A 24,628-nucleotide genomic window follows, 5' to 3' on the forward strand; every position below is an offset into this window, starting at 1 on the left:
GCTGGAGGGGGGGGGGCCTCGAGCAGGGCGGGGCCCCGAAGTCACCCAGACTAGTGGCCGCCTGGCCCGTAAAACCAGGGTTCCTGCTAGGGTGCCCCAGGTGCCGCTCTCCCCTGGTCAAGCTGGCTCCCCCCACCCTTGGCACACTCAAGGGTTCTGGGTCTTCCTCTAGAGCATGAGCTGGGGCCTCTGGCTGCTTCCCTCTTGTTCCACTCCTGGCAGGGCGGACGGAAGGCCCAGAGTTCTGCGGTCTGCCTCTCAGGGTGTCCCCATTGTGCCCTTGCCAGCTGGACCTGCCAGCCCTCCACCCAGGGATTCCATGAGTGGCAGGTGAGCAGGGAGTCTCCCCTGGCTGGACCCTGTGTCTTTGGGGTGCTGGGCCCAGGCTCTACCTGCTGCTGGTGCAGATCAGTCCCCAGCCCCTGCTCCAGGGTGCAAGCAGCAGCATACTCTAGGTGCTGGCATGTCTAGGCCAGGCCTGTTCTCTGCCCAGCCCAGCAGCCAGGCAGCCATGCCCTACCAGATCTAGCCTGCAGGCACTGCCTGGCCTCTCTGCTCAGGAATCCCACAGCTCAGGGGTCTGAACATGAGCACCACCCCACTTCTGAGACTGGGGGCACAGAGGGAAAGTGGGTGAGGCTTCTGTTGGGATTGTAAAGCAGACCTCAAAATCAGCTGGATTAAAAGGAAAGGGCAGGCCCATCTTCCTCAGAGGAACCTGCCCCTTTCCACCTGGTTCAGCAGCTCAAAGTGGGAGGGCATTGGGCTGGAAAGCACCTTCATATTCTTATTTTTGCAGAACTGGGAATGAGCCCAGGGACTAATGCACCCTAGGTAGGGCCTTGCTGTACCACTGAGCCACACCTATAGCCCTAATTCCCGCATCTGAATTTAACAGACATGCCAAATCATTGCCTCCCAGCCCCATTGGTAGGCAGCCCCAAGGCTCTGCGGCCTTCCTGGTCTTGCCACTCCAGAAGCCCTGTGGTGGGTGGGTGAGCTGGGGGCAGACACAGCACTTCCCAGCAGGCTTTATTCAGTTGCACCAGAGATGTACAAATCAAGACCAGGAAGTCTGTTGGGAGGGCAGCAGGACAAGTGCACCTTCCTGGAACCAGGCACAGGGTACTGGGATGAGCTGCAGGGCACAGGGTGCCCAATGGGGAGTGACCCCAGGAACACAGCTCCCCAAAGCCATCCACTCTGTGCCTTCCACAAAGCTGGATAAGCAAGAAGTGCAGCCTCCAGCCAGGCAGGAGGGTCATCTCTCTCCAAGATGGGGGAGGAGCAGCAGTTAGAAACCACTGGATGGAAGCACACAGGAGCAACAGCCTTCAATATCACTGGTCCTCTCTGCCCACCCTGCCTGCTGGGCTGCTCCACTGCCGGATGCCTTCTCTGAGCAGGAGGAGCTGAGAGCCCACTACAAAACAGGCACCTTGCAGGCAGGCAGGAGTAGTGCCCTCCCCACCAGCCCTGCTGGAGCCAGGCCAGTTAGTGGGTGGTGCTGCAGCTTCCTCTAGAATTGCGTGAGCCAAACTCTAAGACGCAGAAGCAGAGCGGGGCAGGCACCGGCACAGGGGCTCTCCGTGACAGTCCTCCAGTCGGAAGTCTAGTCGCCCTCCCCCACAGGCTGTATCTCCTGCTGCCTGGTGGCCTCGAGGAAGGCCAGCTCCTTGGCTTCTTTCTTCTGGTTTCGTGCCTCATACTCTAACCTGGGGGCCGGGCTATGGTGAGCTGCGCCAGGGAATCTTCCCTCTGCTGGCAGCTGCTTGGTGCCCACCCCAAGGGGCCCTGGGGATACCTGTTTTTAATGATCCTCTGCACAATGAGGTCCGTAGTGAGGTCACTGCCACTGTCAATCTGATAGAAGATGCCTCTCCTCTTGGGTTCCTGGAAGCCTCAAGGAGAGAGAGATGAGTTCCCTCCTGACCACAGAAACTAGCTGTCTCTGCCCTGCCCCAGAGGGAGGCTAGCACAGGGCCAGGAGAGCAATCACTGGTGCTCATTAGCAACCTGCCTCCCTGTCCCCTGGAGCCACACAGCAGCAAGGATCTCTGTGCCATCCCAGAGACAGGTGAAGCCTCAGGGAGCTGCATCGGGGAGCAGTGAAACCCACCTGGTAGGGATCAGAGCCATCCCTGTCAGGCACGATTTCTGTCTTCCCATGACATACAAGGTCCACCTGGGAAGGGAGCAGGGGTCAGCCCAGGTGCCTCTCTGGGAGCTACAGCAGCACCAAGTACCTACCCCATGAGAAGCCTCACCTTGAAGTGACCCAGGAGCTCTGCTGTGACCGCATATGGGGCCCCAATCACCACTTCTGACACATACTGTGGGGACAAGGAGCAGAGTAGCTTGGGACAAGGAGTAGTAGCAGAGGTCCCCAATCCTGGCAGGCAGGACTGGAGAATGGTAGGAGATGGCCCTAGATGCAGGGCTGAGGTTGCAGGTGAGCGAGCAGAGACAGGCAGGGCTGGGGCTGGCTGGCCAGGGAGCCCACGGCGTCCTACCTCCTGGGCCTCTTGGGTTCCTTAGTTGGGAAGAAACACACCACCAAGGAGGCCAGACCACCTTACCAAGTGGGATGGACAGGCACCCACACCCTGGCTCAGGGAAGCCTTTGGAAGGGAGAGGCCAGGGGATGTTCCCCTTCCGGGCTGGCTCCTAGCCTGTGCTCACCCGGCAGGCCAGCACACTCAAGGTCCGCTCATGCAGGTTCATGATGGGGTAGTTCTTCCCCTTGTAGCGATTGACCTCCTAAGGGCAGAGCAAGGTCAGCTCAGCTTCAGGGCCTCATGTGGACCGGGTGTTCTCCCTCCCAGTGATCCCTTATGGGCAGGAGTTAGGAGAGGAGCCAGGCAGAACGGTTCTGGACCCCAGAAGAGACCCAAGCTCACCCACCCAGGAGGTCTCTTTTGCTTTCAAAAGGCACTTGAAGCCTCGTTCCTCCACAGGCCACTTGTGCCCAACATCCACCCTGGAGCCCCACCAGGGCCTCATGGCCCGTCAATTGTCTGGGTCTGGGGAACAAAGAGGCAGGGCAGAGACCTGGTCAAAGTGCAGGCCGGCGATGACGTAGGGCCTGTCAGCTAGCCTGTACACCTTCTCGAGAAAGTCCACGTGCCCAATATCTGTACACAGGTCAAGAGGCAACAACAGGCAAGAGGGCAGAGAGCTCCCGCCTCCCAGGGAGTTGGCTCAGCACCTCACCACTCTTTCTCCCTGCCAGGCTGCTCTCCCCGCACCCCAGCCCAGTCCCAGGGCCTTGAGGGGCCTGTGGCCCAGGTTCCCCTTCCATGGTGTGGGCGTGGCACCACAGTGGTACGGAGGAGGATACGGAACAGGTCAAAGGCACCAGCCACATAGATAACCGTCTCCCCTGGCTGGGGCTCCTTCCCAGAAGCAAACTGGATGATCTTCTGGGATGTCTGTAGAAACTGGGACACCCCTGTCCAGGGGTTGCGCCCCCTAGGACACTGTCAGCCAAAAGAGGAAGCTGGTCAGCAGCAGAGGCCTCTCAGGCATGTCCCTTGTCCAGCTCCTTCCTGGGACCACTCTTCTGGGTATAGGGCTGCCTGTACCCCTGTCTGTCATGGTGGGGATTGGGGAGCAGACGCAGTGGGCACCATGGGTCAGGACTTCACACCCCCACTGCAGCATGCCACAACCCAGAGGCCCACTGGGTCTGTTTCCAGGCAGGTACCTGGAACAGGGCAGGAGCAGGGACACCACCGCCAGTCCAGGCAAGGCCACTGCCACTGGCAGGACTGTGGCTCTGCCTAATGGCCACAGTAGGTACTGCAACTAACACCAGCTCCACTTGGTGGACTCACCACCATGAGGTACAGAACCTAGTGGCCTGTGGACACAGCCCTCTGGGAACCCAGCACCCTTAGGCCACCATCTGGTCACCTGGGAGGAGCCTTCTGAGGAAAGTATGTCCCCGGCAGGTGTCGGGTGAGGGGGCTACAAAGGGAGAGAGGGGCGGGCCATTTGGTTAGAGGCCACCTGTCAGTTCCAGGCAGGGAGGGAGGAGAGCTGGCCTTTCCCTAAAGAGAGCCCCAAGGGGAGTGTGGGTGGTGGAGGAGGGGCAGCCAAGCACTGGCTGCACTCCCAGGTGGCCTTACTGGCCAGAGCTCACTCACCTTGCCAAAGCTGTCTGCGTACTCCCTGTACTCGGAGGACATCTCCTGCACAGGAGGGACAGCCGCTGAGGGGTCTTACCCTCCAGACTTGCCAACCCCATGACTGCATAGCTTGTGGCTCCCCCAGCCAGAGGAGAGGTTGAGGAAGAGAAAGATGGGGAAGGGTGGTTGTCCTCAACCCAGGGAACCAGGGACCCTGCCCCATCCTGCACTCACCTGGCTGCTATGATGGGCCTTGGTCACAAGCAGCATGCGGCCCACGAGGTCTGTGGTAGATACGCCCTGGGTGCGTTTGCACTCTCTGGGGGGACCAAAGGGAGTATGGGGGGGTTCCTGTCCTGGACCCACAGGACCCCTTTGTCAGGCTCCACCTGCAGTGGACCCCACCTGAGGGACATGACCTTAACCCTGCCTGTGCACCTCTCTGCACTGACCACAGCAGAACACAGAACTGGAGCATGGGGAAGAGCCCTGTACTGAGATCAGCTACAGAGAGGCAGGAGCAGAGCGGAAAGACCACTAAGGCCCATTCCTGCAGTGCTGGGAGCTGGGAGCAGGCAGGGCAGACACAGGGTGGTCCCCATTCTGCATCAGGCCCCCAGCCTCCCTCACACCCAGGTCCTGCCTGACTGTGCCCTCTCTGCCAAGGGAATTCCAGCTTGCCCCATTTCTTGCAGGAGCCACTGGCCACAACTAGGTCTTTAAAGTAATTAAAAGCCAGCTCCCAAAGGGCACAAGTCCCATAAGGCACTCACCAGCTGTACTAGGCTGTGGTGGCCGTGCTCACAGCTCTGATCAAGAACCTGGCCATCCCTGCTAAGCTCTGCCTGTAACACTTCTCTGAAGCCCTGGAATTGCCATGAAGTAAGGGCCACAACAAGCGCTCCCCTTCCTGTGTACCCAGTCTTGGCCAGAAGCCCAGACACTCTTCTCAGAGGAGGCCACAAAGCGGCCAAGAATGAGCTGGAAGGAACCCTTGCACTTGGTGCCCTGACTGGTAGGCCACCTGGGGACTTACCTGTACCTCCCAGCCTGTTTCACTTCCTCGTAGGTGTCACGGCCATCTACAGTCAGTGTGATGTCATCTAGAGAGTGACATGCACACCAAGACAAGGAGGCTCAGCCTAGAGCCAGCACCCAGCTCCCCTCTCAGTCCCCAGCCTGTCCCAGTATCTGTGCACTTATTTCTGGGGAGGGAGCAGAGCTTTCCTGGAGCCCACAGGGAGGAGGCCCACCATCGCCAGGTACCACCCGGGACCTGAGCGCAGCCCCAGGCCCTCCCACTCACTGCCGTGCACACAGAAGTCGCAGTTGTACTTGTCCAGCGTCTCCAGGGTGGTGACATAGGGAGCCGCAGGCACCACCTCGTCCACCCACTTGATGGCCTGCACCATTTTGTATCTCTCCTCCTGGGTGAACACCGGGGGCCCTTTGTGCTTGGCGATCTCCTCTATGACCACAAGACAAGACAAGGATGAGAGAGGTGACCTCCAGCCCCCCAGGCTCCTTCCTCAGGAGCCGCCCTGTCCTGTACTTACAGTGGGGTGTAGTAGGGAGCCTGCCTCTCACTGGGTGCTCAGGCCACGGGGCAAGACCACCGCTGTGCTCTGGCCAGCAAAATGGATCAGAGCATCTGCTGGGTAACAGGACAGCCCCTCAGTCTAGGCGCTGAGGAGCCAGGACAGGGGTGGAGGGGACGGGCCGCACAGCCAAGGAGCCTGTCATGAATGCCACCGGCCTGTTCTCTATAGCTGGGGCCTTCCTCAGTCAGGCAAAGCTGGGTTGAGCTTGCCAAGCTCCCTCACAGCCAAGCTCTGGGAAGGATGTGTGGACCTGCCCTACCTGACCCAGTCAGAGAAGACCATGTCAGACTGTGGGTGGTGTGGGCACAGCAGCCTGCACCTTACCATCGGTGTGAACGCCCACAATCAGGTAATCTCCCATGGCTCGTGCCTGGCGCAGCTGGTTGGAATGGCCATAATGCACCATGTCATAGCTGTGGGGACAGACAGGGCAGTCAGGCCCTATGTTAAGGAAGGTAGGTGGTAAGGGGCATTGTGGGGCACATCTTTGATCCTTCCAGAATTCGTGAGATAGCTCTCTTGAAAAAAACACCAGGGGAAACTGCTACCCAGGATCTATCCAGAAGCAGGATTTGAGCAGGGAGGTGGGCACTAAGATGTCCACCCCCCAAGATCCAGGGCCAGAGGTCAGGACCCTATCAGTGTCAGGACTAGAAAGGATGGTGCACCCAGGGACAGGCCTGGAGGAGAGCACGGCTGAGGAGCTCCCAGGACAGACTCTCCCACTGGTGGCCGTGGTCACTTCTCAGGCCTCAGGTGGTTTCTGCACTTGTCCCCTTCTTTCACTAAATACAACCTGCTGTGGGGAGTCACTTTAAACTTTAAAACAAACATTGTGGGTCGGGTCTGGATCCTATTCTACCTTGAGGTCCCTGGGGTCAACACAAAACCAAAACTCCAACCAAAGAAGCCTGGGAATCACTGGTTTTGAAAATTTTGGTTCCTCGCCCACTGCCTGGCTGAGTGAGAAACAGCCTGTGTCACTTGGTTCTGCAGCTCTTATCCTCAGATCCGAGTCTAGCTGTGAGTGCATTCCCCAGTTCAAGGCTCCTCAGCCCCTGCAATGTGCTGGGCCCCAGGTTCTCCTGCACACTTGGGGAACAGCCCTCGAAATCCTCTGTGGGCCAATGCTGGGCCCTGGGTTGGCTCTACCTCCCTCCAGAGATCCCCATCCCCTGTGAGGTATGATCAGGTGACCTGGAGCAGCCCCCCACCTCTCAGAATAGCCATTTACCACTCTCACCACAGTGCAGGGGGTCCCAGCAGACAAACTGGGTGGGGTTACAGGATTCAGGCCCAGGGTCAACTTCATCCAGCCATGTGCCCTCTGCACAGGATGGATGGGAGGAGGGGTCAGAGGCTGGATTGGGGGAACACACGGAGGAAAGAGTGACACTGAATCCTAGCTACTGCGGCCTGTGGCCTGATTGGGGTGGGCCCCTGGCCAGGGCCAAGGTCAGAGTACAACAGGAAGCCGAGTTCCCTCTTCCCAAGGTGACTCAGGTGCAAAAGAGACAAGGTGCTGCCCGCTCCCTTTAAGCCTTCTCAGGAGCTATGGGCTGACTAGCCAAGGTCCTTCCCCACTCCATCAGGTGCAGGCCTGTGAAATCACTGAGGGCAGCAAGCTATCGGAAAGGTCAACTTTCCTTCTACTTGTTGACAGCCCCAAAGTTTCTTCAAAACAATGACCTCCTCTAAACTGCCAGAAAGCCCATGGCATTCCTGACCCACCGCGGGCTGGGAGCCTGTGTGCTCCATAGCGCCTCGGACGACCTGGCAGTCCCCAGTGAGCGCCCGAGGGGCGCATCTCCAGTTTTCCGGAAGGACACTGCCGGCTGCATCAGCGTCTGCACATTTCGCGCCTAACCTCGCGCCTAACCTCCCAGTGATCGGACGTCGGCTGGCCTCGCGCAGCCGGGAGCGACAGAGCCCCGGAAGGCTCCAAGCCCAAGCCGGCAGGCGTCGCTGAGGAGCCCAGGGGGACATCAGGGAAACCCTGGACTAGGCCCCCGCGACCCGACTGGGGTCGGTGGCACACCGAAGGGCGCGACCGCAGGCGCGGGCCGGCCCCCAGGCAACTGCCGGCGCCGACCCCGGGAGGAGACTGCTGGCCGCCCGTCCCCGCCCCGCTCACCAGCCGTCGCACCACACCCGCACCGCGCGCCTGCCCGCTGGGCTCGGCCGCTCCGCGCCGCCCGCCGCCCCGTGCCCGTTACGGATCATGGCCCCGCAGCGGCGGTGCGGTCCCGCAGCTCCGGTGACTCCGAGCGCCGCCGCCCCGCCCCGCCTCGCGCGCGGCGTCACGCGGGCCTCACCCGCGGCGCATGGCCAATGGCAGGAGCCGCCAACACCGGGCTCCGCCCTCAGGCCCCGCCCACCACCCGGCAGCACTTGGCCAATGGAGAGCACCCCCTGGCCCCGCCCCCAGCATGCAGCCAATGATCAGCATCTCCGAGCCCGACCGCCCCTCCGCCCACCAGCGCAGCCAATGGCATACGTCACCCCCGCCCTCCCGCCACATTGGCCTCTGTGACTCGCCGCACACCTGGCAGAAAGGACTGGCTGGTACCGCGCGGGTGCTTCCGCCACCGCCTCAGTACAACAGTGGCGGAGCTTTTAAGCAACCTCTGCGCCTAGGAGCCGGCTCGCGGCCGCTCCATACTGAGCATAACAGCAGACATCCGGACACGAACACAGTGCAGAAATGTTTAATAAGAAAGATCTGCTCCGAGCCAAGGCTCAGAACCGCCCCTTTGCCGCATACCCAACAGAGATCTCTATAAAGTCAGCTTTTTAGTAAGGAGTAGAAACTGGGGAGGCCCTGAGAGTAGCCTGATGAGTGAGGTAAGGCAGCCTGGGCTCCTCTGCCGACCAGGCTGGGATGGACCCGGCTCTGTCCTCCCAGAAAGGCCTGCTGCCACCTCTTGTATGGAGAGGGGATGTCCTGGATGGTCAAGCCCATAATGGGGGCAACTGTGCAGTGCAAGGGGGCTTCCCACAAGGACAGACAAATGGCTAAAAAACGTCAAGGTGACCTGTCACCCCAGTTCTTCCCACTAGACCCTTTGGGGGCAACCTGGCCTTGACAGTGACACTGGCCCCTGAACAAGAGTTCCAGCCATCTACAAAGTGCCAATTATCTTCATCAACACCAGGTTATGTGGCTTTCTTCCTTTTTGCACGTTTGGCACAGCCCCTGCCAAACCAGCCCCCTAGGATGGGGCCTGAGGTAAGTGGGGCACCCCGGTCCCCAGGCGGGGCCTCCTCTCTGCTTCGGCACAACGACTTCCGACTGTGGCTGCCTTCTTCACCAGCTCGAAGGGGAGTCGCCAGGGAGAAGATTGGGTCCTGCCACCTACCAAGAAGGGAAGGCTGCATCAGGCAGGTCTGCACCCTCTCAGTGCAACCCACCCCAGCACAGGGAAGCTGCCTGAGGTCACCTGCCTTCCCTCCCCATCCCTTGTCTTTTAACCATGGCTGGGCTTTGGTTGGTGGTAGCTGCATCCTCACCAAGCTACAGAAGAGCTGCAGGAGAGGAAATCTCCTTGGGTGGCAACTCAAAGGCCAGCACCCACCCGAGCTGGCCTCCTCAGAACTCAAGTGTCTCATCCACAATTAGTGGGCTGTGCTCACACAGGGTAGGATGGCAACAGCCCTGGGGGGGGGGGGCTGGGGCTGGGGGGGTGTCTCCAGGGATGGTCACTAGCAACGCTGGGCCCCACCTTTCTTTTGTTCAGCCAGGGGCAGGTGGACCAGACCCTCTTCCCCTTCCCAGACTGCACGACGGGGATGAGAAGGATGGCCAGCTGACTGGGGAGGAGCGGCCCACAGACTACATCGTGAAGAAATCATGTGTCTGACTGAGATGTAGAACCACATGTTATAAACGTAAGGTACATATAAGCACTGATAAAGAAAATGAGCTAAGTTAATGTAAAAAAAAAAAAAAAAATACAGGACACAATAGGCCCACGTCACAGAACACCACAAACATAACATACAAGAATTGCCAGGCCCAGAGGTGAAGGGATCCTTAATTTCTTGAACCCTTTGATTAAAAGAAGTTACTGATTTCCCCTATAAGACCCTGAAAATTCACAGAGAAAGAAAGTGTAAACTTTTTACTCAACATATACACCAAATCTAAATTATCACAAATTCCGCATTAAGGCACAGGTTAAGCTTCCCCCAAATATACCAACTCCCAAAACCAAGGACAATGAGATTCCGTTTGACTGGAGTAGCCAAGTCCTCATCCCCTCCAGGCCCCTTTCCATTCAGGTTTGTCTGAGAGGTCAACAAGGAAAGGTCAAGTAGAACGAATTGGCTGATGCCCTCTCCCTGCAAGGGATACTGGGCACCACACCAGCCAGAGAGAAGTGTACACGTGAAGTCTTGCCACCTTGGCAAACCAAGGCCAGTCGCTGTGGAGGACACCAGCTTCAGACCACCTCATACAGTGCTCACAACACCTCAGAGCTTCCTCCACGCTCAGCGCACAGGAGCAGACAGACACGGCCCACCAAGGAGGGGAGGACACAGGGCTGACCCAGCTTGCCCACTCACCTGTTGTAGAGGGGGATCTCTAGGCCCAGCTCGTCCATGAGGAGCTGCATGACATCATCACATTTCCCATGAAGCTTCAAGGCAGCCCAGTCATCCTTTGGGGTCCACTGAAGGCAGGAAAAGCAAGTGAGGCAGGGTGCAGTGGCACACCCCTATAATCCCATCAACTTGGGAGTGGAGGCAGGGGATCACAAATTTGAGGCCACTCTGGGCAACCTTAGCAAGACCCTCAACAATTTACGGAGGCCTTGCCTCAAGATATAAAATAAAAAGGGGTGGGGACGTAGCTCAGTGATAAAGTGCCCCTGGATTCAATCCCCAATACTAAAGACAACAAAACAAAACCAATCAAGAAGTCCCTATTGCTTCCTAGCCTGTAGCCTTGAACTCCGCAGGGCCAGTCAGCACTGGGTGAGCACAGCCTTGAACTCCACAGGGCCAGTCAGCACTGGGTGAGCACTCAGCACTCCCCAGGTGACCACCCGGGCTTGCACTACACCTCCTGAGATATGGATGTGAGATGTCTTTCTGGCTTTTCAGATCAAAGAAATCAGCTCTGAGCACCCAAGTTACCTGCAGGTTCACAATGTAGAGCTTGGGCCGCCGGCTGGGGGGCTTGGTCATGCACCAGAGGCGGGGATACTTCTTTAGAACCTTTGAGAATAGATAAGACATAGCATACACATGTGAAGAGCCAGGCTGGAGAAACAGAGTCCAGTGCACATAAGGCAGGTAGGCTCATTCCCAATTGGGTTTACTGCGTTGTTGTCACATACCTTCAAGCTGGACCCTAAACACAAGATCGTGTCTGCTTTGCTTGCAGCCTCTGTTGCGGCCTCCCAGTTCAGAGGCTGCCCCAAAGTTCCCCTCTCTCCAAAGTGCACAATGGTATCCCGGAGCTGAGCCCCACACTTGTGGCAGGTCCGGCCTGTCTGGTGTCGGTGGAGAGCAGTGCGTTCTGTCACATCAAATACACGCACATACTCCCTGTTGGGGATGCAGGAGGTGCAGACCTGAGGACAAGAAGGCACAGTGAGTGGGACCTGCCTGCCACCCAGGCCCTGTGTCCCCGCAGGACTGCTCACTTCAATGTACATGTTCCCGTGGAGCTCTGAGATGGCGGTGCGTGGCAGCCCACTTCGCAGATGGAGCCCGTCACAATTTTGAGACACCACGTGCTGTACCTGGAAGGCAGGACATGGTGGCAGTCAGCATGGGAATGGAGGACGCATCCTACCACGGTGAAACCCTTCTTAGCCCAGCCTGGCCAAGAGCTCCCAAGACCAGGTACAACTATGACCCTACGGAAAGCCTCGGAAGGTAAAGTATGGGGCAGATGCATACCACGAGGACTTGGTAGGGCCCCATCACGGGGAGATACCGTGTTCTCCTGCTACCAGCTCTGACACACCCAGAGCAGCTGGGAAGGCAAGCATCTGTGTTGTCCCTATAAGGCTGGGAAGAGACTTAAGGCTCTGGGTGCAGGTATGACCACTCTGCTCCAGACACATGCCCTCTTGGATCACCTATTTCAGGTCCCTGAGGACGCAGGTCGAAGGTGCTCACCAGAGGGTCTGAAGACATCTCTGACAAGCTAACCTGTGGCTAAGGAGGCTTCCAAGGCACCTGGAGCAATGCAGAAGAATCTGGAGACACTCTAAGCTGGCCCTGGAGAGAACAGTACAGGGCGGGGGATACCCTTTCTTCTGGAAGAGGAAACTCCACAGGATCAAACAGGAGTCTGACCTGCTGGGGCTGCTCATCATCATAGGGTCAACTGGCAGAGGTGGGATGCAGCTGCCCACTTGGGTACTAAGGTTACGGCTCTGGGTCCCAAGCCTGGCCCTGGGTGTGTATGCCAGTCAGTATGCTCTTACCAGCTTTTGTTCATGTAAACAAGCAATACTCATGTGGGTGAGCGTAGGCTCTGCTTCACTCAGGTCAGTAGCACTGTTGGGCAGAAGGAAAAGCGGAGATAAGGGAGCTGCAGGCCAGGCCATTAGGCCCTTGCTCAACCATGCGGGAAGGCTGTGTGTGGGCTGCTCACCTCACATTTCTCCCTTTCTGAAGCAGTGTCCACACTCCATTAGGGCCCCGGTAATCTGGGATAGAGGCTGCCTGCACATTCAGAAAAAAAGCCCAAGGAAAAGTCATCACTGTGTGTAACTGCAGAATTCTCCAAATGGGACATGCCACATTGCGGGCTGACCCACAGACTGGCCTCTGTTACTTCCACAACTATCTGCCCGACGCCAGGTAAAGTGTGTCCCAATGCAGCTCCTTCCCTCCATCTGTACTTCCTCTTCCTGCCAAGCCCAGCTCATCCATCCAGGCTCCATGGAGATTTGTCCTTCTATGGGAGGTTCTCCAGCTGAGTACAAGGCTTAGATCTGTGGCCATGTCTATCCACCACACTGAGGTGGAAAACTGATCAGGTTCATCTGTGTTTTCAGAGCCTGCTAAAGAAATACTTAACAATGGCAAGCCACTGGGTGGGAGCACTCCTCTGCCCAAATTATTTTATCCTGAAACTGAATAATTACTACTGAACCTCAACACATAGAGGTCAACCTCTCCAGATGAGATAAATATCCAATTTTCCAAATTTCATTTATTTTCTTTTTAAAGCACCAGGGACTGAACCCAGGTATGCTTCACTATTGAGGTACACCCCCAACCCTTTTAATTTTTCGAGACAGGTTCTCACTTAGTTGCCAGCTGGCCTCAAACTTGTGAGCCTCCTGCCTCAGCCTCCTAAGCCTCTGGGATTACAGGCATGTACCACCACACACTGCTTAATTTTCCAAATTTTTGGTCCAGTGAAATAAACCAATCCTAAAAAGAAAGCAGAAAGAAACAGGATCCAAGTAACTTGTGCTCCTCTCTGGGGAAGCCCTGTCTCCTCACTGCTGTTTAATCTCAAGACAAATGCCCACTCTGTCACATTTCAAAAGGAGAACAGAGCTGGGAATGGTGGCACACACCTGTAATCCCAGCAGCTAGAGAGAGGCTTGTAATACTTGAGTATTCCAAGTTTGAGGCCAGCCTCAGCAACTTAGCAAGGCCCGTCTCAGAATAAAAAATAGAAACAGTTGGGGATTTGGGTCAGTGGTTAAGCACCCCTGGATTCAATCCCTTGTATAAAAACAAAACAGCAACAACAACAAAAAAAAACCAGTAGTATATTCAATGTTATTCAAACAATTAACAGACAAAATTAGCTGCATGTGGCTTTTAGTTGTCATTAGATTTTATAAAACGTGACAGCACTGTCCCTCAATAATCCCAACTGGATTTTTAGACATGGCTATGAAGGAGGGGGCCCCAGATGCTTGGGCTCTAGGTATTTACAAGTTAAGGCAGCAAACTCACCTTGCACATTCTTGCTATTGAACCTCTGCTGTTTTCTGTTTGGAGTGCCTCATGCCCACTTCACCTGTAAATCTTTCTCCTTTCATGGCCCCAATTCAATACCTCATGCAGCAAGCCCATCAGGATGGATGCCCCAGTTTTGAGTATTGAGGGTGTGTCTGGATTTCTGGGATAGCAACCCCAGTCAGCATTCTGTTTATTTGTTTACATGGCTGATTACTGTCACCTAACTTCCTCAGAGTAGAAATCACTTGGTGTCCACTTCTACTGGGCTTACACATGCCTAACACTTCACACTCCTTGATCAGACTGCGTTTAAATGACCTGTGAGTCACACTTTCAAAGCTAGCCCTGTTCCACAGTCCAGGATAGCTCATCAAACTTCTCAAAACCCAGTGCATTTCTTTTCTTTGCCCATATATTCTGATTATTACCGGGTTGCTTTCTATTTTTCTTCCTTACAAGGTGGGGAAAGCACAATGAGCAGAATATCAGGACACTGAAGGATAACCTGGGTCCATCCATTAACTCTGTTAACTTCAAGAGGGGGTGCCAGAAGGCAGTTGGCTTCTACACCTATTTCCGTCTGTTTATTTTTAGTGTTTGTAAGAGATCAAGCGTTTTTTGTTTTTATTTTTTGTCTGTTTTTTTAACCTTTATTTTATTTATATGTGGTGCTGAGGATCGAACTCAGGACCTCACACATGCTAGGCGAGCGCTCAACCACTGAGCCACAACCCCAGCCCAGATCAAGCGTTTTTAATGTCTGCCTTAGTTAACTTTTATATCAAGTCGTTTCGTAAATAGAGAAATGAAGAGACCTTACAGCTGCTTTAAAGGTGAAATTTGTCTTTGCGACTGGGTGGTGACCTAACTCTACACTGCACTGTTCCGGGTCAGTCGCCCAGACGGGGGCGCCCACACCCGCCCGGCCCGCCTCGGTCCCTACCGTGCTGATGCCCGCGCCGGTGTAGACCACCAAGTATTTGGCATTCCGGACGGCGCCGGCCAACTCCTGGACCTTCCTCCGCAGCTCCTCTGGGTCATCGCACACCTGCCGGGAGCCGGGACTGGTCACGCCGCCCGCCGCCTCCACCGCCGCCCGCCGCCCGCCGCCCGCCACGCTGGACTCGCCTCCTCCTGCCGCCGCTTGAGACCCTCGCGCCGCCGACTCCGGCCCTGCAGCTCGGTGACAAGGTCCTCGCTCTCGGCCAGCAGCCGGCCCTCCTCGACGCTGCGCTCGGTCGCCGCCTTCCTCAGGATGCGCGACACCTGCGGGCGGGCGGGCAGGCGGTGAGCGACGGCGCGGGCGGGCGCGGGCGCGGGCGCGGCGGCAGCCTACCTGGCGGAGTCGCTCCCGCTGCTGCTCCTCCCGCAGCCTCCGGACCCGCTCCGCCGCCTTGCGTTCCGAGCGGCTGAGACCGCCGGCTGCCATCGCTCCCGGGACCCCGCTTCCGGCTTCCGCTTCCGCCTCGCCCAGCAGCCAGGCGGGCGCATGCGCGCGCCGGGCCCACCCCGCCCCTTCCGGCCCCAGCACGTCGCCCCAAAGAAGCACCTGCAGGTCTCTTTAAAAGGCGTTTATTGATCATATACAAAATAAAGAAAACCTTATATATCACAAACATACACTATGTACAGCAATAAATACCCGGGGCCAGGCCCAGCGCCGCCCCTCCTGGACAATAACTTAGCAATAAATACTGCGCAGGGCGCGGGTGGGCACCAAGACCGCTGTCCCACCGAGGCCAGGTCCCTGACCGCCCTACACGGTGTGGGCCCCTGGGCCTCTCCTTGCAGCCAGAACCCCGGCCCTCACTCCAGCGGATCTCAGGGTACCCCCTCCAACCTCCCCTGGCTTCAGCCCTCCGCAGGGCAGACAGGGGCTGATCAACTCTGCTTGGACACACCTCTCAGTGCCAGGAGACCAACAGAGCTGGACACAGGGTAGCCCTTGTCCTGTTGCCCTAAGTTGCCAGGAGAAGGCTTTCTGCACCCACTCCCGTTTGGTTAAAGGCTTCAGGGACTAGCGGATGGAGGGATGGAAGGAAGGGCAAGGCTGGGACATGAGGCTGCTAGAGAGGCAGAAAACCCAACTGCTGTCACCAAGTACAGCTCACAGGGACACACTCTTACATTCCACCTCAGACTCAAGCAACACTCAGTATCAATGCTGCTGCTCAAGGGGTGAGGTGGAAATGTATGCAGGTGGACCAGCAGGTACAGAACATGACCAAGATACACAAGCCAGAGCAGAATAGGCCATGAGAAGCTTGGCCCTGCCTCTGTGTGACACTGATTATGTACTCTGCTCTCTACAACTGCTCCAAAACCAGACAGCCAACCGGAAGGTAAAAACATGCCAAAAAGAATTATTCAGTGGCTTCTGGGGAAAAAATCGTTAATGTGTTGGTTCCTTTCACCAAACCACAGCCTAAAAATGTAAGTCACAAGATCCCAGAGCGGAAACGGTGCAGCGGGCTGTGGCTCAGGTTTGCCAGCTGTGGATGGGAGCACTGGCCAAGTGGCTATTCCAGGTAGGGGGCAGTAGGGATATGGCCGGACCACCATCCCAAAGCAGGCTGCAGCTGATCAGAGATGTCAGCCCAGGCACTGCACAAAGAAGCTGCTGCTGACAGAGGTGTGCATACAGACCTGAAGTGTGGACGGAGAGTAGCCTGCAGGAAGGCCTGTTGAGCAGAAAGCCTAGTACACAACACAGAGCAGTCATGGAGCGCCTCTACTGAGGGAAGCACCATCCTGGAGCAGCAGCCAGGGACCACAGGGAGAGCTCTCTGGGGCCACTGATTTTGGCAAGAGCTGACCTGTTCACTTCTTCCCCCTCCCCTCTGAAATCTGAGCATCCACATTAGGATAAAGGAGGAAGGGGGCAAAGTCAAGATAGGAGGGAAGACACACATTATGGTTTACTAGGCGGACAAGTCTGGGAAACCTGGCCTCAGCCAAAACCCTCAATTCACTGTGTCAGAAAAGCTGATAAAAAAGAACACAATACCCTCACAGCAAGAAAACATAATCAACAAGGATCAGAAAGACAGCCAATAGTCACATGTGGACACAGGATTTACTGTCAAGAAATCAAGGTGAAGGGAAAGGGGTGATGCGGCCCTAGTTTGATGGACCCAAGGAACAGTTGCTCCAAATCCAAAAACCACAGAAGGAAGCACAGCTTCACCAACCTCAGAGCTACTTCTGTACACCAAACCAAGACAGCAACTTCTGCTCAGCACTGGCCCAACCTCCTCCTCACGGCACCCACCACATGCTCTCTAGCTCTACACCTGGAGAGCATTGTTCATCACCTGGGGGTGATGACCCCACCCCAGCCAGGACCAGACGACATAGAGGGCCTGCCCCTACCCCTCTGTTAGGGACAAACTTGATCCATTCCAACTCTGCTGCTGTAGCCAACAGCAGCAGCTTGCTTCTGGCTCCCATTTAGACAGCCAGACTGAAGGAAGGCATGAAGTCATCAGGTGACTCAGTCAAGTCAGAATTCCCATTTTGTAGCAGCCACAGGTACCAACAGGTCTGTCTGAGCACCCTAAACTGAAGAAGCCCCTCAAGACTGGAGCTGGCAGATGCCCAGCTCCCACCCCATAGCACACCAGATCGAATTCTGGGTGAAAATCCTGTTGTCCATGAAGTGAAAGTCTTTCCTCTCACCAGCCCACATTCCTGTGCTTTTCAGGAATCCAGGGCCCCCCCAAAGAGGACACCAGCAACCCTGTCAAGAGGCCAAAGCCCACATGCCCAGAGATGGGGCTATACCTCTTTTGGGGGCGGAGGACATAGGCACCAGTTCTGGTCACATCCCATGAGGAGCTTCCTGAACCAAGCCCAGAATTTTGGCAGCCTCTGCCAGGTAGCTGGAACAGGGAAGTGGGCTGGGACCCCACAGAGAAGCACCTCCAAGTTAAGCAGCGATCCCTGGAAGACACAGATTCCCAAAGAGAGGAGGAAGAAGGGCCTGGAGCCAAGAGCTGCCAGCAGAGACCAGCAGGGAAGGGACAGAGCCAGCTTTGGAGTCCAAGCCCTTGTCTGGAATTGGTGGAGGTTGCCTAGGCCCTCACAGTGAAGCAGAGAAGGGGCTCCCCAGGTGGGGCCCCTGTCCATTCTGCGCAGGAAGCAGCACACCACAGCATGGAAACAGCTAAGGGGTAAGTGAGCAGTAGGATTTGCAACCTATTAGGGTGGGTTCCTTGAGTGTCCCACCCCATCTGTGGTCTATAGGAATAAAGCCAAAGCCAGGAGGAAGACAGCCAGGAACAGCTTAGCCACGGCCCTGTGGGAACCCACAGTGACTCCTTGGTCCCTGCAATACCACCACCCAGGCAGGGCCAGGGGTGGTGAATGTGGAAGCAGCACTGAAGCTCTGGATGGCCCCTCAATTTCACCTATACAGCCAGTGGGTCAGCCCAAGCCACAGACCCACCGATGAAGCCAAGGCTCAGCACAGGTGGGAGTGGCAGAGCCCCCTGGCAGACTACCTGGGCAAGGGGCAGGCTCTGAAAGCAGAAAAGGCTGGGCTGGCAGGCAGACGCCCTCACTCCAGTGGAGGAGGCGCCATCAGGGACCCTGGCTCGGCTGAGGTCCAACAAGCCAGCAGAAGCAAAAACACAACCAAACCCAAAAAACAAACACGGGAAAATACACAAAAAGGGACGGCCACAGGTCAAAGGTCACCAGAAGCACCAGCACTTTACGGGCTGCACAAAACCTCACCAGGCACGGACAACACCACGGCACCGGCAAGAGACGGAAGCAGGAAGGGCAAAGGAGTAGTAAGTCACTTTCGGTACAATTGCAAAAGAGATATCAAAGAGGACGGCCTCTGGTCGGCGCGCGGCTTGGCTTTTTTTTTTTTTTTTTTAAACTAAGTTTTATAAATAATGTCTGATAACTCTGTGTATATAAAAACTAAATTCCAACAGCCACAAAGAGTTGTCCGTAAGTTTACAAGAAGGGATTTTTTTTGTTTTTGTTTTTTGGGTGTTTTTTTTTTTTTTTTTTTTTTTAAACTAGCAAAGTTACTATTATACTTTCTTCCCTTTTCCATTTATATGGTCAAATGTTCTTTTTACTTGCTTTTTTTTAAAAGACAATTTTATAAATACTCTGCAGCTCTTTTTTTTCTCTTTAGCTCTTAAACATATAATTTAATAACTTCGTAAAAGGAACTTCTCTTTTAAATAAAGGGCTATATAACCACACAAATAGGTCATGTAAACAGTGACACGGGACCCATTGCAGGACACACTGACATACCTTCCACGCACGCTCACGGCCAGTGATTTAGTCTTGTTCAGTGCACCGTGTCAGGTTTGAGCGCCACAGCCCCTGCCCCAGCACCCACAGTGCCCAGGCAGGTGACCTACCTGTCCAGGGCCCTCAAGGACACCCCACTCTTCAGAGCAGAGCCCCTCTCTTCCTTCTGGGCTTAGCGAGCTGCTTGCCAGGTCTGAAGAGAGAGAACCCCTCCAGTCCCATTTAAGCCCGGCAGCCTGTGGGCTGTGGGCTGTGGGCACGGAGGAGGGGAGGGCAGACCTTGAGGCCCAGTTTGCTCACTGGCTTTCCCATTCTCTTGTCCATTCCCACAGTGCCCACTCTAGACTCCTAGCCTGCATGGCCTAGGTACAAAGAGGGTTAGGAGCAACCCAACATCACCACCGAACTGACCAATCCCAGCGTACAAACACACGCACTGACGACAAGATGAGATCAAAGGGGCTCAGCCCAGTGCCCCTGGGGAACAGGTTGTGCTTTGCAGGGAAGGGAAAAGAAGGGAGAAGGGGAAGAGGAAGGAGAGGGAAAAGGAGGAGGAAGTGGGACAGGGCTGCTGACTTCGCCATGCGCCTAGTGGCCCCTCGAAGACCTGCCCGGCAATCCCACATGTCCCTATGACCGGGCGTCCGTCTTGGACTTTACTATTGTGATGACACTGGTGGCGGCCACCTTGCCAGGGACCAGGGGCCCCAGGCCGGCGGCAAGGGGGCCCCGAGCTGGGGCCACAGGGCTGCGAGCCACGGTCCTGGCGAAGTTCTGCAGGGCCTCATACTTGGAGCGCAGGGCGTCGAGCTCCAGCTTCATGCTGGCATTCTCAGAGGCCAGCTTCTCTACCTCCTGCTGCAGCTCGGCTTTCTGCTTCTCCAGCTCCTCCTTCTGTGTTACCCGCTTCACGCGGCAGCTGGCCGCATAGCCCCGGTTCTTGAGTGTGCGACGGCGCTGCTTCAGCTGAATGATCTCCTCCTTGGACAGGCCCCGCAGGTGCTGGTTCAGCTCACGAACCGACATGGTCACCAGCTCCTCATCCGTCAGGCTGGTGCCATTCTCACCTGGCTCCCGCTTCACCTACAGTAGCATAGCGCAGGGTGGCAGCTGAGCAGGGCGCTCGCTCCACGCTGCCCAACCACAGCCTCCCCTGTTCTGCCCACTCACCTTCAAGGCCTTGCTTCCTTTATTAGGGGTCGTCATAACCCGGGGCACAGTGAGCAGCCACTCTGCAAGACATAGGGCAGGGGTCAGGACCCTGCAGACCACACCATCCCTGCCCTGCCCTCCCCAGTTCACACAAGTTTCACATACACATCCTTCCAGGGAGCCTGCCACCCAGCCCCCAGAGCCCTGCCCCTAATATGCCCATTCCCCTGGTACCTTTGGGCTTTTCTCTCCTGAGTTGGGCTGCTCCTGACCACCCTGCCCCTAGAGAACCAGGTCAGGGAGATCTGATGGGGGAAGGGGAACTGAAGGCTATGAGGGAGCCAGGGGCAAGACAAAGGGGCAGGGGGAGAGATTAGAAGGAATAATCTGCGGGAGGGGCAAGCCTAGAAGGAAGCGGAGCTTTAAAAATAACCCCAGTGCTGCCCCAGAGCTCACTGTGCCTGGCGAGTCATGCTGACTCAGCATACCCCTCCCTCCAAGCCCAGCCTGCTCTTGAGGCCAGCCAACAGCCAGCACCCCAGGAGACCTGCTGCTGGTGCCAACAGCAGGTGAGGGCCAGCCAGCGACTGTGCTGTGTATCCTAGGGTCCCACCTCCTACTGCTGTCTTCTCTAAGTCCTCGGGTTCCTGCTCCCTCCAGGGCTCAGGGGGTTGTCCCTTGGGGATTCAGGCCTCAATCTCCCAAAGATGTCTGAGGTCAGGGGTGGGCCTCCCAGCTATGCTGTGTTTTCAGGGCTGGTCAGAGATTCCCACCACTTTCCAGTTAGCAGGCTATCCAGCTAGAAGAGACTCCAGACCCCGCCAGTCCTCCCTGTCCACCTCATTTAATGATGGAGTAACCATCCTGTGGCTTTAAGTTGCAGCATCCTATGCCCTGCCTCACCCCCACCAGGGTGTTTCACAAAGTTCCCCAGTTACCCGCACTGGGGGCCTGCTCAGTTGGAAGAAGGCAGGAGTCAGCCTGACTGCTCTCTGACTCCTTGTCTGGGGTCCATGCCACAGGGCCGCGGAACGAAAGCACAAGGGTCAACTCCCATACACTCACCTGACTCTTTGGCACCCCAACCTCACTTTCTATTTTCTGAAGCCCTGCCAGAACATTTTTGTGCACCTAGTCCAGGGAATCTCCACCCGGCTCAGCCTCCACCAGACCCTTGGGCAAAGACCACCCCAGTGTACTACCCACTCCTTTCCAGGTTAGATACAGGAGGTAACTGGACAGCAGGGCCAAGCACTTCAGATAACTGTGGGGAAGGGGGGCTGAGGGGACTTCTCACCCTCACCCTCATCAGGGGAGATAGAGTGTGGCTGGGGAAGTAGGGATATATGTTCCCACTAGAGACCCTACATTACCTAGCCTTGCACCCAGAGACCAGGTTGCTTGCAGAATAGGCTGGAGAAGCCAAAGACACCTCCCCACACCAGGCCACCAAGAGCATCGGAGAGGCAAGAATTCTTCCAGATCAAAAGGCAGAAGATCAGAGTTATAGGTCCTCAGGGGATCTGCCTGTCCCACATGCTGGCCCCAAGCCCACTCCAGGAGCCAGGTCCGCAGAGCAGAGCCTACAGGAGCTCTCCCACCTTGAGCACAGACAGGATGCAGGGATGCTGCCCTGGCACAGGCTCTTCTCACCCCCGTCCTTCCCTACCCTGACTGCTAAGCACAATGACAATGGTGACTTCCTGAGGAGACCACATAGAAAAGTGCCGAGTGTGGCAACTGGGAGCCAAAAAGTGCCTCCTCAACAGATTTCACCCTCTGCAGAAGGCCTGAACTCAGCACAAGTACAGCCAATCGTCTCCTAATCAAAGGTGTGTGTGTGCATGTGTGTATGCATGTGTGCATGGTGGGGGAAGGGCAGGTCTCAGCAAGCTGGTGCTTCCAGCTGCCTGCCTGGAGAAACACTGAGCCAGAGGAGGGGGATCCCAAGGCTGGATGATCAAGGGGTGCCAAAGAGTCAGGTGAGTGTATGGGAGTTGACCCTTACGCTTTCGTTCCCTGGCCCTGTGGCACTGACCCCATCTCAGCCCTCCTTCGGGTCTTGAAGCCTGGTGAAGGGGCCCAGGCATCCTTCACCTTTCGCTTACCTATAGGCCAACCCTGCCTCATGGAGGAGGCACTGTTGGTCACACCCAAAGACTTCCAAGAGACTCTGGGCCAACCACTCAAGGCTGAGAGCCAAGAAAGGAAAAGCAAGTGGCAAGACAGCTGTCCTTGCTCCTTCATCCTGGCCTGCAAACCCTAATTACCAAAATTCCTAGGCAGGAGTTTGGATGCTCTGGCACCCGAAACTCCAGACCCATCCTCTCCAGACAATCACCTTTTGAAAACAATCGAAAGTTTAGTTTCCACTGAAACAAATGACTGAGAAGACTTAAACACACACACATACACACACACACTCTCTGGAACTCTGAATTTTCCTGGGACAAAATAATTCTACACCAAGGATGAGCTAAAGTGTGAAGACACCTGGCCCCTACAAGCTCCAGGGCTCAGTAAGTAAGAGTCTAAGTCAGAGTACTGCATTTGGGTTGGGAGCATCCCTGAGTGCAACCACAATGTCAGCCTAACCCAGCCATGAACCCTGAGCAAAAGAAGCAGTACAGAAGAGTAAGTGCCTATTTTTCTGCTCCAGCCCTCCAAAGCCACACCACTCTCAGGCTGTTCTGAACCCCCAGCTACTAGGCTACACACCCATCAGGGCACAGTCTTCGCTAACTTTACACAACACTGAAACCCCACACTCACGTGGGCAAACTTTAGGGGGACTGGAACTGCATTCTTCTATACCATGCCGGTAACCCAAGGTTCCCACCTGCTGTCTAGGTCCCCCACTTCCTCTCATTCGCAATTTCCTGGTAAAACTGTCCCTGCTTCCTCTATGTCACACACCCCTTTTTCTCCCACTGCCTCCCTGTCTTCTCCATCAGGGGAGGCCCAGCCTGGCCGGCCAGACCAGTCACAGGGGCCCTACCAGTCGCAGAGAATGCCAGCTTCCCAGCCGGGCAAGCTCAACCCACCTAAGCTCCTCCCATCTTCTCACTCAGAAAACTGTTTCCCAGTTTGGGGAACTGCCCCAGCCGTGGGATCAGGGCCAGCTGCCCGGGAACTGCCTGAGAGGGATGCGCAGGCCCGGGCTTCACCTTCCACCCCGGGAGAAAACCTGCAGCGTGACACCCACGCCCTCCTCGCAGCTCTGCAAAACTTGAACAGGGCCCGACCCTCGCCGCCCCACACCTGGCCCTCCTTCCGCCACCGCGGCCCGGCCCGCCGGCCCCCGCCCCCGCCGAGCGTCAGCGGGAGCACCGAGTGACCTCATGCTGATGACTCAGCACGTCTCCGCTGGGCTCGCACGCGCGTGGCGGGCCGAAGCCGCGCAGCGGGGTCTCCCCGCCGCCGCCGCCGCCGCCCCTGCCGACCCGCGGGGACCCAGCGCGCGGAGACGCGACAGACACCTGATGAGTCAGCAGCTCGGCCCGGCGCGACCGCCCGCGGACCCCGCGCCCGCCCGGCCCCGCCCTTCCCTCGCGCCCCCCGCGGGGCGCCGGTGTCGGTCCGCCGCGCGCCACCCGCTCTCGGCCTCGCCGTCTCCGGGCCCACCGCACCCGGCGGCGGTGACCAGGCTCTGGGTCCTGGCCGGTGGGCAAATCGAGGCACGGGCCGCGACAGGGCGCGAAGCACACCCGCGGCCGGGCCCCGCCGCCCCGCTCGCGCTGCCCCGCCGCCGCGGCCCCGGCCCCGCGCACTCACCACACTGCGGGCCCGGGCGGGCCGGGGCGGGGCCGCGCGGGGCTGGGCCGGCGCGAGGGGTCCGGGCCGGGGCTGGGGGTGCTGGCCGTCTGCGCGGGCCGAGCCGAGCGCACTGGGAAGGCCGGGCCGGACCGGGCTCGGGATCCGCCGCCGCCGCCGCCGCCGCCGCTCCTCAGACGTCACATGATGTTTGGTCACGTGGGCTCCATTCATGAAGCGGCGACGCGGCCGGCCTCAGCTTAAAGGGGAAGGCGCGGCGGCGGCGAGTCGACGGGCGGGCGTGCTTCACTGCGCCTGCGCGCCCGGGCGCCGTAGCCCCTAGCAACACGCGCCGCGCTCCCGACCCCTCTCCCCGGTCGGCTCTCGCGGGACCAGGCCCGGGCGCGCGCCCGGCCGGCCACGCCCCTGCCGCGGTGCCGCCCAGGGTAGCCGGAGTCAGCCGGGCGCCGGGAGGGAACGGGGTGAAGGTGCGGCGCCAGTCTCAACTTGTGGGCGTAGCCCACCGGGGCCGCGCCTCCAGATGTAGGCGCGGACCCGGGCTCTAGGTCTGACGGAGAGGACCTTCGTGTTTCAAGTTCTTGCACCGTTATGCCGTTGGTTACCCCACGTAGCCGCTGGGCCTGCTTGGTCCCCGGTCGCGCAGCAGGCCGGAGGGCGCGCGCTCTTCAGGGGCAGAGCCGAAACCCCAGCCTCAGTCCCTGGAATTGTGCAGTGTGCACAAGGCCCCGGAGAACATTCACCAGTGGC

General features: G+C 57.3%; 3 protein-coding genes across 11 annotated transcripts; all 3 read right to left on the reverse strand.

Moving 5' to 3' along the window:
- Positions 1-985: 985 nt before the first annotated feature.
- On the reverse strand, positions 986-8,020 carry Pcyt2 (phosphate cytidylyltransferase 2, ethanolamine). 2 transcript variants are annotated; one of them, XM_027955540.2, is made up of 14 exons: positions 7,866-8,020; positions 6,056-6,144; positions 5,437-5,598; positions 5,167-5,233; positions 4,365-4,449; positions 4,149-4,193; positions 3,916-3,969; positions 3,341-3,479; positions 3,052-3,134; positions 2,683-2,760; positions 2,268-2,333; positions 2,120-2,185; positions 1,805-1,893; positions 986-1,715 (listed from the first exon to the last, which is right to left on the reverse strand). In XM_027955540.2, exons 1-14 carry the CDS (start codon positions 7,952-7,954, stop codon positions 1,613-1,615), a joined length of 1,215 nt encoding a protein of 404 aa, XP_027811341.1. In that variant the 5' UTR covers positions 7,955-8,020; the 3' UTR covers positions 986-1,612. The 2 variants fall into 2 exon arrangements, with proteins under 2 accessions (XP_027811341.1, XP_027811342.1); XM_027955541.2 differs by lacking the exon at positions 3,916-3,969.
- Positions 8,021-8,423: 403 nt separating this feature from the next.
- Sirt7 (sirtuin 7) lies at positions 8,424-15,143 on the reverse strand. Of its 4 annotated transcripts, XM_071603038.1 has the most exons (11): positions 15,012-15,143; positions 14,804-14,941; positions 14,619-14,723; positions 12,345-12,415; positions 12,175-12,247; positions 11,383-11,481; positions 11,074-11,310; positions 10,871-10,951; positions 10,298-10,404; positions 9,454-9,563; positions 8,424-9,086 (listed from the first exon to the last, which is right to left on the reverse strand). In XM_071603038.1, the coding sequence occupies exons 1-11, from the start codon at positions 15,102-15,104 to the stop codon at positions 8,944-8,946; spliced, it is 1,257 nt and encodes a 418-aa protein (XP_071459139.1). In that variant the 5' UTR covers positions 15,105-15,143; the 3' UTR covers positions 8,424-8,943. The 4 variants fall into 4 exon arrangements, with proteins under 4 accessions (XP_071459139.1, XP_027811338.1, XP_071459140.1 ...); XM_027955537.2 differs by lacking the exon at positions 9,454-9,563 and having other exon boundaries at positions 15,012-15,138; XM_071603039.1 differs by lacking the exon at positions 8,424-9,086 and having other exon boundaries at positions 9,505-9,591.
- A 4,260-nt stretch (positions 15,144-19,403) lies between these two features.
- Positions 19,404-24,062, reverse strand: Mafg (MAF bZIP transcription factor G). Of its 5 annotated transcripts, none has more exons than XM_027955526.2 (3): positions 23,882-24,062; positions 20,126-20,187; positions 19,404-20,038 (listed from the first exon to the last, which is right to left on the reverse strand). In XM_027955526.2, the coding sequence occupies exons 2-3, from the start codon at positions 20,159-20,161 to the stop codon at positions 19,586-19,588; spliced, it is 489 nt and encodes a 162-aa protein (XP_027811327.1). In that variant the 5' UTR covers positions 20,162-20,187; positions 23,882-24,062; the 3' UTR covers positions 19,404-19,585. The 5 variants fall into 5 exon arrangements, with proteins under 5 accessions (XP_027811327.1, XP_027811328.1, XP_071459142.1 ...); XM_027955527.2 differs by lacking the exon at positions 23,882-24,062 and adding an exon at positions 23,369-23,397; XM_071603041.1 differs by lacking the exon at positions 23,882-24,062 and adding an exon at positions 23,313-23,370 and having other exon boundaries at positions 19,404-20,065.
- Between the last annotated feature and the right edge of the window lie 566 nt (positions 24,063-24,628).

Source organism: Marmota flaviventris, chromosome 17, assembly GCF_047511675.1.
Source record: "Marmota flaviventris isolate mMarFla1 chromosome 17, mMarFla1.hap1, whole genome shotgun sequence".
NCBI classification, from domain to species: domain Eukaryota; kingdom Metazoa; phylum Chordata; class Mammalia; order Rodentia; family Sciuridae; genus Marmota; species Marmota flaviventris.

What these genes read in the sequence shown, in the direction of transcription:
- Pcyt2 (XM_027955540.2), bottom strand. Translation starts at nt 7,954, where the DNA reads ATGATCCGTAACGGGCACGGGGCGGCGGGCGGCGCGGAGCGGCCGAGC. An exon ending in CGGGTGTGGTGCGACGGCTG is followed by an intron (nt 6,145 to 7,865) that starts GTGAGCGGGGCG and finishes CTGTCCCCACAG; the next exon opens with CTATGACATGGTGCATTATG. An exon ending in TGTGGGCGTTCACACCGATG is followed by an intron (nt 5,599 to 6,055) that starts GTAAGGTGCAGG and finishes TTGTGGTCATAG; the next exon opens with AGGAGATCGCCAAGCACAAA.
- Sirt7 (XM_071603038.1), bottom strand. Translation starts at nt 15,104, where the DNA reads ATGGCAGCCGGCGGTCTCAGCCGCTCGGAACGCAAGGCGGCGGAGCGG. An exon ending in ACGGGAACATGTACATTGAA is followed by an intron (nt 11,311 to 11,382) that starts GTGAGCAGTCCT and finishes TCTTGTCCTCAG; the next exon opens with GTCTGCACCTCCTGCATCCC. An exon ending in GTTTAGGGTCCAGCTTGAAG is followed by an intron (nt 10,952 to 11,073) that starts GTATGTGACAAC and finishes CTATTCTCAAAG; the next exon opens with GTTCTAAAGAAGTATCCCCG.
- Mafg (XM_027955526.2), bottom strand. Translation starts at nt 20,161, where the DNA reads ATGACGACCCCTAATAAAGGAAGCAAGGCCTTGAAG. An exon ending in AAGGAAGCAAGGCCTTGAAG is followed by an intron (nt 20,039 to 20,125) that starts GTGAGTGGGCAG and finishes ATGCTACTGTAG; the next exon opens with GTGAAGCGGGAGCCAGGTGA.